The sequence below is a fragment of the Heteronotia binoei genome, chromosome 1, assembly GCF_032191835.1.
Source record: "Heteronotia binoei isolate CCM8104 ecotype False Entrance Well chromosome 1, APGP_CSIRO_Hbin_v1, whole genome shotgun sequence".
In the NCBI taxonomy this organism is placed as follows: domain Eukaryota; kingdom Metazoa; phylum Chordata; class Lepidosauria; order Squamata; family Gekkonidae; genus Heteronotia; species Heteronotia binoei.
In genome coordinates, this window is record NC_083223.1 from 174,226,106 (window position 1) to 174,242,512 (window position 16,407).

General features: G+C 41.7%; 1 protein-coding gene across 2 annotated transcripts in view; it reads left to right on the forward strand.

Annotated features, from left to right (window-relative positions):
• BIRC6 (baculoviral IAP repeat containing 6) overlaps positions 1–16,407 on the forward strand; it is a 224,539-nt gene that overhangs the window by 21,546 nt on the left and 186,586 nt on the right. For both annotated transcript variants that reach the window (XM_060244345.1, XM_060244352.1), the window contains exons 3-9: positions 6,190–6,327; positions 8,071–8,264; positions 8,548–8,659; positions 10,709–10,791; positions 12,261–12,483; positions 12,568–12,728; positions 15,846–15,904. In XM_060244345.1, coding sequence (XP_060100328.1) covers positions 6,190–6,327; positions 8,071–8,264; positions 8,548–8,659; positions 10,709–10,791; positions 12,261–12,483; positions 12,568–12,728; positions 15,846–15,904 — 970 coding nt within the window. The remainder of the gene's footprint in view (positions 1–6,189; positions 6,328–8,070; positions 8,265–8,547; positions 8,660–10,708; positions 10,792–12,260; positions 12,484–12,567; positions 12,729–15,845; positions 15,905–16,407) is intronic.

Consider the following 16,407-nt stretch of genomic DNA (forward strand, 5'->3'; position numbering starts at 1 on the left):
CCTCGCAATCCTCTCTGGTTCTCACCACCCTGAACAATTTAGTGTCATCTGTAAACTTGGCCGCTTTGCTGCTTACCCCCGACTCCGGATCATTAATGAACAAGTTAAAGAGCATGAGTTGTATCGACACGCAACCTGATGCAACCTGATATTAAAGGGACGTGTTACATGTATAAGATTTGCTGTGCTCAGTTTTAAGGCAGTTTTTATCCGTTGGGAATGTCTCCTCTCCAAACTATGGTCGCTTAGAACTGTTGCATCTCCACAATTCTTTAAATAACGTCTGTGTTGCAAAACACACTTTTCCTCAAACAATATGAAGCCTGCTGCACCAGTGGCTCACCCTCCTTTCCCCCCTTAGGAAACATCCGGCAATTCCTTGGGGAGGGCGGATCCCTAGCCGCCCCCTCGGGGATTGTTGCGTCACTCCCCCATAAGGAAACATACGATGTTCGTTTTTGTGTGTGTGCGCGCGCATGTGTGGGCGGGGCAGCTGTCACTTTGATGATGATAGGGGGCCCTTATCTACTACTTCCCTCCCCTCCATCTATTTTCCTTCCCCCTCCCCTCCCCCCTCTGACGTTCATGTGTTGCAGAGCTTAAACGTCTGACATTCATTCTTTGTAGCTCTTACATTAAGCAAGTTTGGCCACCCCTGGTCTAGAACTTAATGTCTCATCACCTCAGTTTGACTCAGTTCTACAGACTTCCTTCCTGAAAATAGTAGCTGTGGCATGGGTATATGCCTCATACTTTCCATAGAGAGAACAAATAATTAAGTTTTCCTACCTTTTCCCCCATCTTTCTTTAGTAATCCTTTTATTCCTTGTTGATCCAAACGCCCAACTGTTTCTCTGGCTGGTTTTATTTAAAGAAATATTTATTGTTCATCTTAATGTTTATGGCAGTGTGCCCCGCCGCCTGAATATTAACTTCCATTTCTTTTTCTAGAGTCTGTGGCCCTTTCTGTTCAATTCATTCAGGCAGACTTTCCACTCTTTGCTTTTTACAGGTTTCTTCACTCATGTTAAGCGGCCCTGTGGCGCAGAGTGGTAAAGCAGCAGTATTGCAGTACTGTGGTCTGAACTCTCTGCTCACGACCTGAGTTTGATTCCAGTGGAAGCTGGATTCAGGTAGCCAGCCCAAGGTTGACTCAGCCTTCCATCCTTTCGAGGTCGGTAAAATGAGTACCCAGTAAAAGACTGGGGAAGGCAATGGCAAACCACCCGGTAAAAAGTCTGCCATGAAAGCAACGTCACCCCACAGTCGGAAATGACTGGTGCTTGCACAGGGGACCTTTCTTTCCTCACTCATGTTGCTAATGTTGCAGGCATTCTTCTAGACTTGGCAACCTGGGGGACTGATTCTATCTGGGTTCAATTAGTGTGTGGTTTTAAATAGCTTCCAAGCATCCTCTAGGGATTAGACTCTCTTGTGTTTCCCTTTGTTTCCTTTTAATTATTTCCTTCATTTTTGTAAAGTTTCCTCTTTTGAAATCAAATGTTACCATTTTGGACTTCAGGGGTAACTTTCCATTGATATGAATGCTGAGCTTAATAGCATTGTGGTCACTGTTCCCAACTGGCGCAACAACCTCTACATCTCTTGCCAGGTCTTGAGTAGGAATGGGCAAGAACAGAACCATAAAGCAAAATTCATCACAAATTTTGCCCAATTTGTCTACTGTCACAAACTTTTAAAGCAGTTTGTGGATAGAGTAGAAAGCAGAGGTTTAAAAGGACTCTGTCCCTTTAAACCCTTGCTTTCTGTTCCCTCTGAACGCTGCTGCAGAAACAGCTGTAAAGCCCCTCAGCTTATGAGGGCTGTCTTGTGCAGTCCCTGTAAACTTTAAAGGGATTTTAAACCTGAAACAGCTGAGCTGCAGGGAGCAAGCTGCTCTCTGTCACTTGGCTGTTTTTCAGGCTTTTTGCAAACCCCATTTGAAGGGACTATGGTCCCTTTCAGTGGGGTTTGTGGTTTGTAAAGGAACCTCCCAGTTTGGTTTGTGATTTGCGATTCAGTCATGAACCACATTTGTCTGTTTTGTGCCCACCCCTAGTCCACTCACTGAGCTCCACTCAGAATCAAGTCCAAGGTCGCTACCCCTTACATTGGCGCTGTAACCAGCTATTCCAGTGCACGGTCATTTACAATGTCTGGTAATCTCATTTCTACAACATTACTTGAGCTCATGTTTGCTTAGTCAATGTGAAGTCTCTCAGTATCACAACATTATCTGTTTTTCTCACCACCTTTATTTCCTTCTCCATATCAAGAAAAATCTCAATGGTTTTATAGGTGCGCAGTAGTACTGGAAAGCATAGGTCTTTTAGTAGCTTTTTGTAGCTTTAAAATCAAATTAAATAGAGGGAGCACAGTTTTATTGCCATTCCTCCATATACACAAAGAAAAAAGATTACTTAAATTGCTAATTCCATTTCTACAAACACTGGGGGGAAATAATTAAATAAATAAATAAAATACACCTGCACTTTTAAGTAACCTTTAGGCCCCAGAATTTCCACCCAGATAGCTTCTATTGGAGAGTTCATTCCCCTAATGCTTTCTAACTAGTTTTATTCTATGCCTGCTTTGCTGTACAATGCAACACCCCCAACCCATCCCTTGCTGTCCTGCCTATAGAGTTCATACCCAGGGATGGCTATATTCTCATTGATTTTTTTTTCCTATTTCACCATGTTTCTGATATACCCACAGTTTCTAAATTGTCTTCAAGCAACAAGTACTCCAGCTCTCCCATTTTGGCTTGGTGACTTCTAGAACTGGCATATAGAAACTTTTAACACATTTTCCTTTCTTAACAGCCCTTTTCTCCTTTGTTCTTGAACATGGCTCTCCCAAGTTATGCTCCTGTCAATATACTGTGAATGTAATTTATACATTAGAACAGGTATTTGTGTGCTTAGTCTTGGTTCAATGAAGATTGTCTGCTGGTGATAGGTGGAGAATGTTTGTAAATTGGATAGGACCAGAATCCCCCTGCCTCATTGTTGATGTACTACTATGATTTGCATTGCTGTGTATAGGAAGATGGACTAACATTAAAAAAACTGCATAAGAATTAATAATAAAGGCTAGCATATAAATATATTTCTGACTGTGACATTTAATGACTTGCAGCAGACCTATGCTTTCAAGTATTAATTGTTAAAAATGTTGTTATTGATGAAGGTAGATTAGACCATACCACAAATGAAGGTTAGAAACTATGTAAATTGTTCAGATTTATTTCATTGTGTCCGTTATCCTATTTTATAGGCTTGAATTAACTCAATTTCCTGTGCAACTCCTGTTTTTTAAAATATGGGTAAAAGGAAGGATGACATAGGGAGCAGGCCTGTGTAAGCCATTTTGGGGGAGAAGGCTAGGTATAAATGAAGTATTTATTACATCATATTTATATCCCGCCCTCTCCACAAACAGTCTTAGGGCAGCTAACAGCCAAGTGGCATCTAAAAACAAGTACAGCATTACAGACACAAACAATACAAAACATTAAACATAAAACACTGTGGTGCTACACTTCAATATAAAACAGTCGAGTTTTCATAGAGTTCTTTCAGCATTTCACAATAACTGTTGGTGGCCCTCAGAGATGTTACTATTATCGCTGGTAACAGTAGTCAGTCCAAGCACACCGGTAGCCCTCTCCTGTCTTAGATGTTGTGTGCAAGCCAAAACAGTTTGATTTTGCAGGCCCTGCAGAATTGGGAGAGGTCCCACAGGGCTCTGATAGCCTCCAGGAGGGTGTTCCATAAAACTAGTGCTGCCACATAGAAGGCCCTGATCCTGGTGGAACTCAGCCTGGCCTCCTTTGGCCTGGGGATGGAGAGGAGATTTTGAACTCCCAAGCGCAGTGCTCTCTGGGGAACATGTGGGGATAGGCGGTCCCACAGATAGACAGGTCCTAGGCCATATAGGGCTTTAAAGGTCAGCACCAGCACCTTGAATTGGATTCGGAACGCAACAGGCAGCCAGTGCAGCCCTTTTAGCACAGGTTGAATGTGCTCCTGTTGAGGGAGCCCCATCAACAGTCTGGCTGCCGCATTCTGCATCAGCTGCAACTTCCAGATCTGAATCAAGGGCAGCCCCATGTAGAGGGCATTACAGTAATCTATTTTCAAGTGACCGTAGCATGGATCACCATTGCTAAGTCGCTACGCTCAAGGTAAGGGACCATCTGCCGTATCCACTGAAGATGGAAAAAGGAAGTTTTGGCAGTGACTGCTACCTGGGCCTCCGAAGTTAGAGAGGGCTCCAGTAGCACTCCCAGGCTCTTGACCTTTGGTACCCCATCAAAAGCTGGCAAGGGAATTTCGCTTCTTGGGCTGCTGTGACTTATGTAGAGAACCTCCATCTTTGTCAGATTCAACTTCAATCGACTCAGCCTGAGCCATGACACCACAGCTTGTAGTGCCAGGTTCAAATTATCCAGGGCACAGTCGGACCAGCCACCCATTAATAGATTGAGCTGGGTGTCATCTGCATATTGATGGCATCCCGACCCATACATCCTGACAATCTGGGCAAGGGGGCACATGTAGATGTTGAGCAACATTGGGGAGAGAACTGCACCTTGGAGCACACCACATATAAGTGGGTGTCTCCGGGATGATTGTTCCCCTATTACCAGCCTTTGTCCTTGACCGTGGGGAAAAGAGGAGAGCCATTGTAAGGCAGACCCCACATTGGCGAGACAACTAGACATTAGCTGGTGGTTGACTGTATCAAACAGGAACACTGCTGAGCTGCTCTGATCCAGATGTCGCAGGAAGTCATCCATGAGGGTAACCAAAACCGTCTTTGTCCTGTGACCTGGACCAAAGCAGGACTGGAAGGAGTGCAGCACAGAAGTGTCATCCCGGAAACTCTGTAGTTGTGTTGCTGCAGAGGGGTAGGAGGAGTGGAGATATCAGCATTGGTAATGCAACAGGAAACCTAGGTCTCAATTTGGTCCAGGAGGATTCAGTCCAGGAGGATGCAAAGACTAAATGGAAATAAGCCTAAAGAAGTGAGCCTACCACCAATACCACCCTACCACCAATTTTGTTATACTTTAAGGTGCTACTGGATCTTTCTACTGCTATTAGAAGCCACAACATTCTAAAACAAGTGGGGGAACATTTTGACTTTCCAGGACATTCAGCTGCTGACCTAAGAGTAGCAGTTCAAAGGGAGATTAAAAAGAAAGGCTGCTGAATTGCAGCTGATAATGAAGCTCAAGACACCGTATCTTCCTGGACTCAATGGAGACCTAGGTTTCTTCTCTTGCTACTAATGCCTGCTGTTGTCATTTTGTGTTGGAAATCAGTTCACTCTCCAAGATATAAGGTCAGTTGGATGCACATTCTAGCTGCATCTGCAGCAGTGAGCAGTGACTCACAAAAGCTCATGCCCTGCCACAAATTTTGTTAGTTGTTAAGGCGCTACTGGACTCTTGCTCCCTTCCACTAATAAAGATTGCAAGCTGTGCTGTTAGGTTTCTTCCCCCACCCCCATCTGTTAGAACTGGAAAAGGGGATCTCCCTCTCTCTCCTCCCCTGGCTCTTTCACTCCCCCTCCTTTCCTCCCTCTGAAGAACTGTGCGTACACACGAAAGCTTATATCTGGAATAAAACTTTGTTTGTCTTAAAGGTGCCATGGGACTCTCCCTCCCTCCCTACTGAATTCTTTCTCCCTTCCACTAATAAATATTGCAAGATATTGCAAGTTAGGTTTCTTCCCCACCCCCATGTCTCTGTCTCATGTGTGTTTGCACATGAAAGCTTATACCTGGAAATTGAATAAAACTTCATTAGTCTTGAAGGTGCCACAGGACTCCCTCCCTCCCTACTTCCTCCCTCCCTTCCCCCTCCTGGCTCTTTCCCTCACCATCCGTTCTTCCCCAAAGAAGGAGGAAGAGGAGCACTTAACCGAGGAAAGGGAGGCTTGGTTTTCCTCTGTGAAGCAGGAGAGGAGAGAGCTGAGCAAAAGTGAGCTGCAATACAGGAAGCAGAGAGTCAGTTGCTCACAGGCTGATTAGGAGCCCTGTAGGGGCTGGTTTTGACCTGCAGGCTTTATGTTTGACACCCCTGTTATAAATAGAAAATGTAAAGCAAATACAAGCATAGAACTAGGATTCTTTTCTTAGGTTTCTGAGAAACTGATAACTTACTTTATATGTCTTAGGCTCAACAACTGTTATCTGCTTGCATAGAAAAGGTAGATGTGTCAAGCACAGAGGGATATGATTTGTTCCTTACACAACTGAAAGATGGCTTAAAAAATACCTCACATGAAACAGCAGCAAACCATAAAGTTGCAAAGGTAAAACAAATTCCAAATATTACAGTGCTATTAGGATTATTACTTGACTGAGTTCTTTGTTGGCAGTTTTTTATGAATTTCTTTTGCCATATACAACAAATCTGTTATTCAGCATTGATGCTTTATAGAAGCAAATAAGGGATGGAGAACTTGACACTTTTTAGCATGTTTCTCTGAGTGTTTGATGTGATATTGTGGACGTTATTGGTGTTCATCTGTTTTTTTATTGCTTAAATCCACCTATGGAGTTGCCTGACAATCTTGTAATAATGTTATTTTACAACAACAACAACAACAACAAATTTTATTTGTATCCCGCCCTCCCCGCCGGAGCAGGCTCAGGGCGGCTAACAACATGGTTCAGAGTTAAATTATACAAGTGAATAAAACTACATTAAACATTATCAGCATTTACTTAAAATCTGATTAAGCTTTAAAATTAAGTTAATTTTTAAAAGTGCCTAAATTAAGTTAATTTTAAGCAGTTGTCTTTCTGGAATGGATTAGTTTCCCATGTTTTGAGGATTCTCTTGTTGGTACATGTTTGTATAACAGTATGGCATTATTTATGCCCAAGAATAACAAAGCATGTCACATAACTAACCAAAAAAGATGATGGCATGCATTGATTAAATTATATCATAATTTAATAAATTATAATAAATATAATAAATAATATAATAATTAATATCAATAAAGGGGGGGTATTTCTGGATGCCTCTAACCATGGAGACCCAGGTTACCACCACTGCCAGATTGGCCTTTTTCTTTCTGAGGCGGGTCAGACAGTTGGTCCCGTATCTCGACCCCCGCGACCTGGCCACAGTAACCCATACAATGGTCACTTCCAGGCTAGATTATTGTAACTCTCTCTACATGGGGCTGCCCTTGACCCTCCTCCAGAAACTCCAGCTGGTGCAGAATGCTGCTGCACAGATGTTGACTTGGTCGCCTGTATGGGCACGAATCCATCCTGTGGTGTGTGAACTGCACTGGCTACCCATTGAGGACTGGATCCGGTTCAAGGTGTTGGTACTTACCTTTGAAGCCCTATACAGCCAGGGGCCAGCATACCTTCGCGACTGCCTCTCCCTGTATGAGCCACATAGATCCTTACAATCAGCAAACCAGCAACTTCTGGTGATACCCGGCCCCAGAGACGTCCATCTGGCCTCAACGAGGGCTAGGGCCTTTTCAGCCTTGGCTCCTGCCTGGTGGAATGAGCTCCCCCTGGAGATCCGGGCCCTGCGGGATCGGCTTCAATTCCGCAGGGCCTGTAAAACAGAGCTCTTTCACCAGGCTTTCAGCTGAGGCAGTGGGCGTCACTTGTTATCAGCCTCCTCCCCTTATTCCAACCCAGCGCTACAAGATCTGCTGGACCTGGACAATAGGTCACATCTGTGAGGCAGAATCTGCCATCTTCTTCTGTCTAATTTTAGATTTTATATATTTTAAACTGGTCTTATACTGTTTTTATGATGTTACCCGCCCTGAACCTGTTTTACAGGAAGGGCGGGCTAAAAATTGAATAAAATAATTATATTATATTATATTATATTATATTATATTATATTATATTATATTATATTATATTATATTATATTATATTATATTCTCAACCTATGGTGGTAACTTTTTTTGTTTTGGTATAAATATTGTTTTGCAAGTGATACATAGCCATGGGACATGTGCTTTAAAAATTGTTCATATTACAAGAGACTGGGTTTTTATTTTCTCCTGTAGTGGGCAACAGTTACGTTCCATCTCCCTCATCATATATTGAAATCTGTCGCCAGTGCCATTGTCAATGAACTCAAGAAGATAAATCAAAATATTGCTGCCTTACCTGTAGCCTCTTCTGTGATGGATAGATTGTCTTACCTCTTGCCCAGCGCACGGCCTGAACTTGGTGTGGGGCCTGGTCGATCAGTGGATAGGTATGGAAAATAGAATTAATACTGACAGGAAAAAATTATTTTACAGTCTTTCATTTGTGCATAATTTCTTAATCAGATTTTTAAAAAATTGAATGGAAGGAATTTTAGTATTTTGAAACCTTTATTTAGGATATTTATATTTTGCCTTTCTTCTAAATTAAAACCCCTCATAATGCCCGATAAAGTATATAGCCTAATTTATTTGGCTGTCATGCTCTTTATCTTTGTTTCTGGTGTTAGATTCTGAATTGAAATATGTTCTGTTCATTTTTCTTTCTTGAAGGTCCTTAATGTATAGTGAGGCTAACAGACGTGAGACTTTCACCTCATGGCCTCATGTAGGTTATAGGTGGGCGCAGCCAGATCCTATGGCTCAAGCTGGGTTCTACCATCAGGTAAATCAAAACATTCTGTGGATTGTAAATATCAGCAATTGTATGTAAATGCACTGTTTCTGCTGAATATCCAGATATGTTATAGGAAGCAATTTGGGTTTCTGTTGGTTTTGTCTTTGCAGAAATGGTTTTCCCTTTGTCCTGTAGTTTAAGTGTTTAAGAAGTTTAGGTCTTCCATACCTTTATCTTGTGGTGGCACCTTTTCTTTAATTGAATTTGGTTGCAAACATCCCTGTTGTGGCTGCACCCATCAGTTATTTCATCCACTGAATTTCAGCTGTATCTCTGGCTAACTTCTGTTTGTTGCTGTTGACTGAAGGGTCATAAAGATCATAGCCATAAAGTTGATCTAAATGTTTTAATTGCTGTTTTCATGTTTTTATACATGATGATTAATGTTTTAAGGGTTTTGATTTTAATGGTTGTAAAATGTGATTTTATCACGTATGTTTTAAAATATTACCTGATTTGATGGCCCTTGTCAGGGCAGAAAAGCAGGGTATGCAACTGTTCTCATCAGTGTTTCGTATACATAATCTTTCATTTGCAATAAGGATTGAAAAAGAGATCTTAGCTTTGTTCAGCTCTCTTCCTTGAGAGATTACCGCAGTATGGGCATTTGACAAGATCTATTTCAATGTTTTCTAGTTGCAAAAATCGTTATTTAGAAGAGGTTATGGATATGGTGCATAAAATGAACTGATTCAGTCATGCTTGTAGCTGGATGGGGGGAGGGTGGTTCTTCTCAACAAAGGAATTTATATTTAGAGGGAGAAGTTGTCCTCTCTCCCTCCACTCAGTTTGAATGTTGGACTAGCCAGTTGGAGTTATGTCTTCATGGAAGACCTGGGAAAAGCAAACACAACTGCTTTTGGAACAGCTTGTAGAGGTGGCGTTGTAGAAGTGGAAATGTCTCTTTAATAGGAGCAAAAAGGAGATTGAGAGAATTTTGCCTTGTTTTGGAAGATTTTGGTCTTTTCATAGAGTTTTGAATTAAATGTAATTTATTTGTTAAGAAAATTGTAACATACTATCTTTGTAAAATAGTTATGTGGACTTGTGCAAATGTGTACTCTTCTGTATATGTTTACCTTTGCAAAAATTGTTGGCAAATGATTACATCACATGGTATGCATGTTTGGAGGTGGGAGAGGTGACAGTGAAATATTCACATTCTGGCCTTAAGAGGGTAATTAGCAACTCATGTGGAGGTCAAGGATGAGATTTCTTGTAGGCATAACTTCAAAAAGTAAGAACAGTTTGTGTGTATCAAACATTTGTTGTTTTTGAAGTAGGAGATTGTTGGCAACTGTCATGCTATTCGTAAGCTTTTAATGTACTGCATTTGAATGTCAGAGAGGTAAATCTTGTGTTATGCTACAACAATGATTTTTCAAGACATGCTTCACAGAACTCCTGGGTTGCTCAAGGAGAGGATCAATAATAGTGGACAAGCTTCTTAGGCTGCTAGTAATGTTTCTTGTAATATGCAGCCATTGAGTAGTGTTGGGTATATTCTAAGATACCGTATTGGTTCATGCAGGACAAGTCACTTACAGTATGTCACAGAAGTGAGTACACCCCCTCACATTTTGTAAACATTTAAGTATATCTTTTCATGTGACAAGCCTGAGGAAATGACAGTTGTCTACAATGTAAAGTAGTGAGCCTACAGCTTGTATAACAGTGTAAATGTGCTGTGCCCTCAAAATTATGCAACACCCAGCCATTAATGTCTAAACTGCTGGCAACAAAAGTGAGTACACCCCTAAGTGATAATGTCCAAATGGGGCCCAAAGTGTCAATATTTTGTGTGGCCACCATTATTTTCCAGCACTGCCTTAACCCTCTTGGGCATAGAGTTCACCAGAGCTTCACAGGTTGCCACTGGAGTCCTCTTCCACTCCTCCATGACGACGTCATGTAGCTGGCGGATGTTAGACTCACTACTTTGCATTGCTGCCAAGTGTCATTTCTTCAGTCACATGATTTTTCAGAGCCCAAGCAAAAATGCTTATAACTACTTAGCATTTTGCCTCTTTTCCACAGCCTGCTTCATCAGGGGATGACCGAGCCATGTGTTTCACATGTAGCGTATGCTTGGTGTGCTGGGAGCCAACAGACGAACCTTGGTGAGAATAAAATTTTGAGGGCATAACTATACTGCTTTCTGTTCTACGTATAAAGTTCTTTTAGATAAGAAATTAACACAGAGATGTTTGGTATCGTTATAATTAAGGTGTTTGCAACCTCTTGTTTTGGATTCAAGACAGGTAACAATACTGAAAAACGAGAAAAAAACTTTAAACTGTTTAACAGCATCTTGCTTAGAAAAAACCTACTAAACACAATATAGTTGAATAACTGTTAAAATGCCGCAATACAAACATTTTTGAATTCTTTCTGGAGATACTTTTCTAGACATTCAGGTATCTAATAGAATCAGTTGTGACCATAGAGCTTTTATCTGGGCAACAGTTAAAAAATTTGAAACAAATTATTCAATATTGCATTCCTTTGTCTTCTCTTTATTCCTGGCTATGTTCTGGTTGTCCCAACTGTGCTATTTTTATACTGTTACATTTCTGTATCTGTATACATAATATAGTTACATTATCAATATGAAATCATGGCATCACATTATTTTTTCAGTTGTGGATGTAGTACAAATCAGAGCAGATCCAAAGCGACATTTTCTTGCCCAAACAGATGCTTTGCCATTTACCTTGAGAGTTTCTCCTTTCATGTACTGTACTCAGCCTGGCTTGCATTTTAAGCTTTTCACTAACAGATTGATACCAAACCTGTGATGTACTTAAGAGCAGAGTTAAATGCTTTGGTCCCATTCAGTGGGTATTGTTGTCCTGTTACCTTTCTTGTTGAAGCAACTATATTTTCATCATTTTTCCAGTGGCTAGACAGAAATAAGAATTTAGGATTAACCCACAGAATTTGTCTCTAAAGCAGGGACCAGCTAGAAGGGGAGGGGAGGAGAAAGAAAAGAGATATGCTGTAATTTTGGTGGGGGTGGGGGAACAAAACACCAGGCCACAATTTTGCGGATTGCTGATTCCTTTGGTGTGGGCAGGAATGACTGAGAAATAACAGGAGCCATTGATAGCAAACCCCCCACCCTGCCCACCTTTTATGGGGTAACTAAGCAAAGAACTGGTGCCACTGTTGTTTCTGATTAGCCTCTTGGGGACCTGATTGACATGCTAGCCTTGGAGATGGTTGTCATGCACCTTGTGCCTCCAGAGACCTTTGAGGAGACCTCTTTCTTAGTGTCATGCACAGAACCTATCCCCACATAATTTTGTATTATTTTGTATTAATTTTGTATTATTTTGTATTTTTAAGCATATTGATATAAAAGTTCCCAAATAAAAGCTCTTTGGAAATGGTATTTGACCTCTAGGAAAGGGATTTGCTTAATGGTAGAACAAGGTCCTAGGCTTGGAAGGAAGGGCGTGGCAGGTTTCTGCTCACAACCTATCAAGTCTGCAGGTGGCCCAGGTCCCAGTCGGTGATTGCAGAAACACATTTACTAAGAGAAGCTAATGCTGTTGCATTTAAACACTTACCTTTCTGTTCCTTCAAGGTCTGAACATGAGAGACATTCCCCAAATTGCCCATTTGTGAAAGGTGAACATACACAGAATGTGCCCCTCTCAGTCACGCTGGCAACAAGTCCCGCACAGTTTCCCTGTACAGATGGCACAGACAGAATAGTCTGCTTTGGATCTGGAAGTTGCCCTCACTTTTTAGCTGCTGCAACAAAACGAGGAAAGATCTGCATATGGGATGTATCAAAACTTATGAAGGTACTTCATCTTTTAAGATCAAAGGTGCTGCTTGTGCTAAATGTGAATTTCTTTCAAAATTGAAGTATGTTTTTATTTGTTTAGGTGCACTTAAAGTTTGAGATCAATGCTTATGATCCAGTGATCGTGCAGCAGCTTGTTTTGTCTGGTGAGCAGAGCTCAGGGGTTGATTCAAGGAGGCCAACGCTAGCTTGGATAGAAGATTCATCTAGCTGTTCAGATATACCAAAATTAGAAGGAGACAGGTATACTCACAAAGCTTCCTCTTAACATTGGAAATGCTAGAATGTTTCACATTTTATTTGAATAGTGTTTTATTTGTTTGCTCCTAACAAAAGTGATTGTGGGTCATGGAACAGTGACATGTTGCTTACAAATATATATTTGATTCCTGTTTACTGAAGGGAGGGCTATCAGTTGTAAAGGAAAAGGGAAAATGTAGGCAGAAAGACTTCTATAGCAATACACATTTGGCATTTGTAGGTAGGGATAATATTTGAAATAAGAAAACCCAGCGAATTTTTTCCCTCCAATCTCTGTAGTACTAATCTCTTGTGATTTTGCTCCTTTTTGTACTTCCCACATTGTCACCAGATCTTTAAAGATAAAGGTAATCCCAGATGTTTACTTCCCCTATAACTAAATTTAACCCTCTATGTGCTCATTGTTAATAGGTCTCTTGCAAAGAGACCTGTGTGGGGGTCCACCCCTTTCTCCAGCAAAATCCTTCCTTGAACATTTTTTAAAATTCTCTTTGTCCATCACGATCAGTGCCCAGCACTCTCTGAGGTACAGTAAAAGTGCAGTCCTAAACAGAGTTACACCCTTCTAAATTAATTCACTTCTGTGGATTTAAAAGGGTGGAACTCTATTTAGAGTTATGCTGTAAGTCTTGTTTTACTGTTTTCACTGATAAAAGGAAAACATTTTAAGTTCAATTTTTGGATTATTTTTCATTACTTGAAAAGTAGGGTTTGTGTCATAGGCCATAGTTTCCAAACACTCATTCTAGAAATCATTTGTGCAAAATGAAAGAATGCTCAGTACAATCAGTAATAGTAGTTTGTCAAATTAAAATAGATAAGACTTCACATGTCATTTCCAGAACAGTTATTTATGTGGGTATATCACATTAATTTCTGCCTTTTGTATTTAGAAGAGGAGTTGACATTGGGTGGTAAAACTTTTATTATATAAAGATGGAATAGTTTTGAAGAAGGGTTGTGACAGTTCTTGGCAAAACAGTGGTTGGGTAGGGAATTTTGAGAACTCTCAAATGTTAAAAAATATTTGTTTTTTCTGCATTCATATTACAAATTAAATGCACTGCTTGTGCAACATTTTAACTTGGGAAAGTGATTTTACCGTTGTATTGAATTTGATTTTGCAATAACCGTCTGTGTGAAGTTGCTGCTGCTGCCATTTTACATAATAATAATAGATTTTATTTGTATCCCGCCCTCCCCGCCAAGGCGGCTCAGGGTGGCTAACAACATTCCATACATTAACATAAATAGGTAAAACTTTAAATTTAACAGTTAAAAAATTAAACATAAAAACCAGTTAACTGAGTTAAAATACATAATTTAAGTTACATTAAATGTATCTGGCAGCAATAAAACTGTTCTGGCGCTGGTTCTGCCAGTTTAGATAGTTCCATGGTAGTATTATAGATAGCGGTTCTTTTATTCCTAGCAACTCAGCAGTCGATATCAGCATAGGCTTGTCTGAAAAGGGCGGTCTTGCAGGCCCTGCAGAACTGGTCAAGGTTCCGCAGGGCCCGCACTTCCTCCGGAAGCTGGTTCCACAGTGCAGGAGCCGCGGCTGAAAAGGCCCGTGCTCTGGTGTTTTGGAGTTTGACCTCTCTCGGCCCAGGGGTGGTCATTTTATTTTTACCCACTGACCTCAGTGCTCTCTGGGGTTCATATGGGGAGAGACGGTCCCTTAGGTAGGCTGGTCCTCGGCCATATAGGGCTTTAAAGGTAATAACCAACACTTTGTACTGGACTCAGTAGGTGATTGGCAGCCAGTGCAGTCCGCGCAGCCCCGGCCGTATGTGCTCCCATTTCGAGAGCCCCAATAGTAGCCTGGCCGACGCGTTCTGCACCAGCTGCAACTTCCGGGTCCGGTACAGAGGTAGCCCCAAGTAGAGGGCATTACAGTAGTCCAATCTTGAGGTGACCGTTGCATGGATCACTGTTGCGAGGTCACGGCGTTCCAGGAAGGGGGCCAACTGCCTTGCCCGCTTCAGGTGGAAGAATGCTGACTTGGCAGTGGCTGCTATCTGGGCCTCCATTGATAATGAAGGCTCCAGTAAAACGCCCAAACTCTTTACCTGGTGCACTGGTTTCAATGGTGCGCCGTCGAAAGTTGGGAGAGCTATTTCCCCTCCTAGGGCGCCACGACCCACACAAAGGACCTCTGTCTTCGCTGGGTTCAACTTCAGCCCACTCAATCTGAGCCACGTCACTACAGCCTGCAGAGCCCGATCTAGGTTCCCTGGGGCGGAGCCGGGCCGGCCATCCATTAGCAGATAGAGCTAGGTGTCATCTGCATATTGATGGCAACCCACCCCAAACCTCCGGACAATCTGGGCAAGGGGGCGCATATAAATGTTAAACAGCATTGGGGAGAGAACTGCTCCCTGAGGCACCCCACAATCAAGTGTGTGCCTCTGGGAATGCTCACCCCCAATAGCCACCCTTTGTCCCCGACCTGAGAGGAAGGAGGAAAGCCATTGCAAGGCCAACCCCCCAACTCCTATGTCGGCGAGGCGGCGCTTTAGCAACTGATGGTCGACTGTGTCAAATGCCGCCGACAGGTCTAGTAACATCAGTACCGCAGCGCCGCCCCGATCCAGTTGCCGCTGAAGGTCATCTACCAAGGCGACCAGCACCGTCTCCGTCCCATGGCCTGGTCGGAACCCAGACTGGCACCCAAACTTCCTCCTTTACAGAGAGGAAGTTAAGGCAAGGAGAGGGAGGAGGGGGAAGACTCAAAGTATGAGATTGAATCCAAGCTGCAGAACATCTAATGACAAGACTGCACTGACTCACCAACAGCTGGCATTAATTTTAGTTCTTTTAAATTTAAGCTCTTACCCATGGTTGTTCAAATTACTATATTTCCCATTGCCACTCATTTTTTCTACCTTTTCAGCCATTTTGGATTCTTCACTGGTGGTGACTTTGTAATTCCTCATAAAAACTGAATGGCTTTTTTTAGGGGAGGGGGATACTGAAGGAAGTAAAATTGTCATGGAATAAATGGAGGAAGCATTTATTAAGTGCCAAATACATTCTTGATTACATTAAATTATTGCCTTACATTCACCATCTTTATACTGTTTGTCTTAACTTTAGTGATGATTTACTGGAAGATTCAGACAGTGAAGAGCATTCCAGATCAGAATCAGTGACTGGTAGGAGCATATTTTTGGCATAGAATGTTGATAACAAAGTCTTTAATGAGGATTAAAAGATACTTGATCAAATGAACAAGTAGGCTTACAGGCACACTCTTAAGTCTTTAAAAATATTTTGGAATTATGTTTAAGATATTGGGACCCATGAAATTTTTGAGGGGAAATGGGGAGGGAAGAATTGGATTTACAGGAGCATATTCAGTTTTCCTAATCCCCTATTCCCATTGGAAATGGGACAATCCTTTATTCTGTGCTAGCCATCTGTGAGTTTCTCTCTTCCTCCCCCATTAGAAAGATTAAAGCTATAGTATATTTGCATGCAGGATTGTGGCATATTAATATATTGGGAAATGGCTGTATACAGGACTTAAAATATGGATAATGCTTATCATAGCTGAGTAGATTGTTTTCTATTTATTCATTGTGTGTTTGAAAAAGTACTTTTTTGTGCCTGACCCAGTTTGACATCCAGATCTCTTAAACAAGTGACTGAAGCTGCT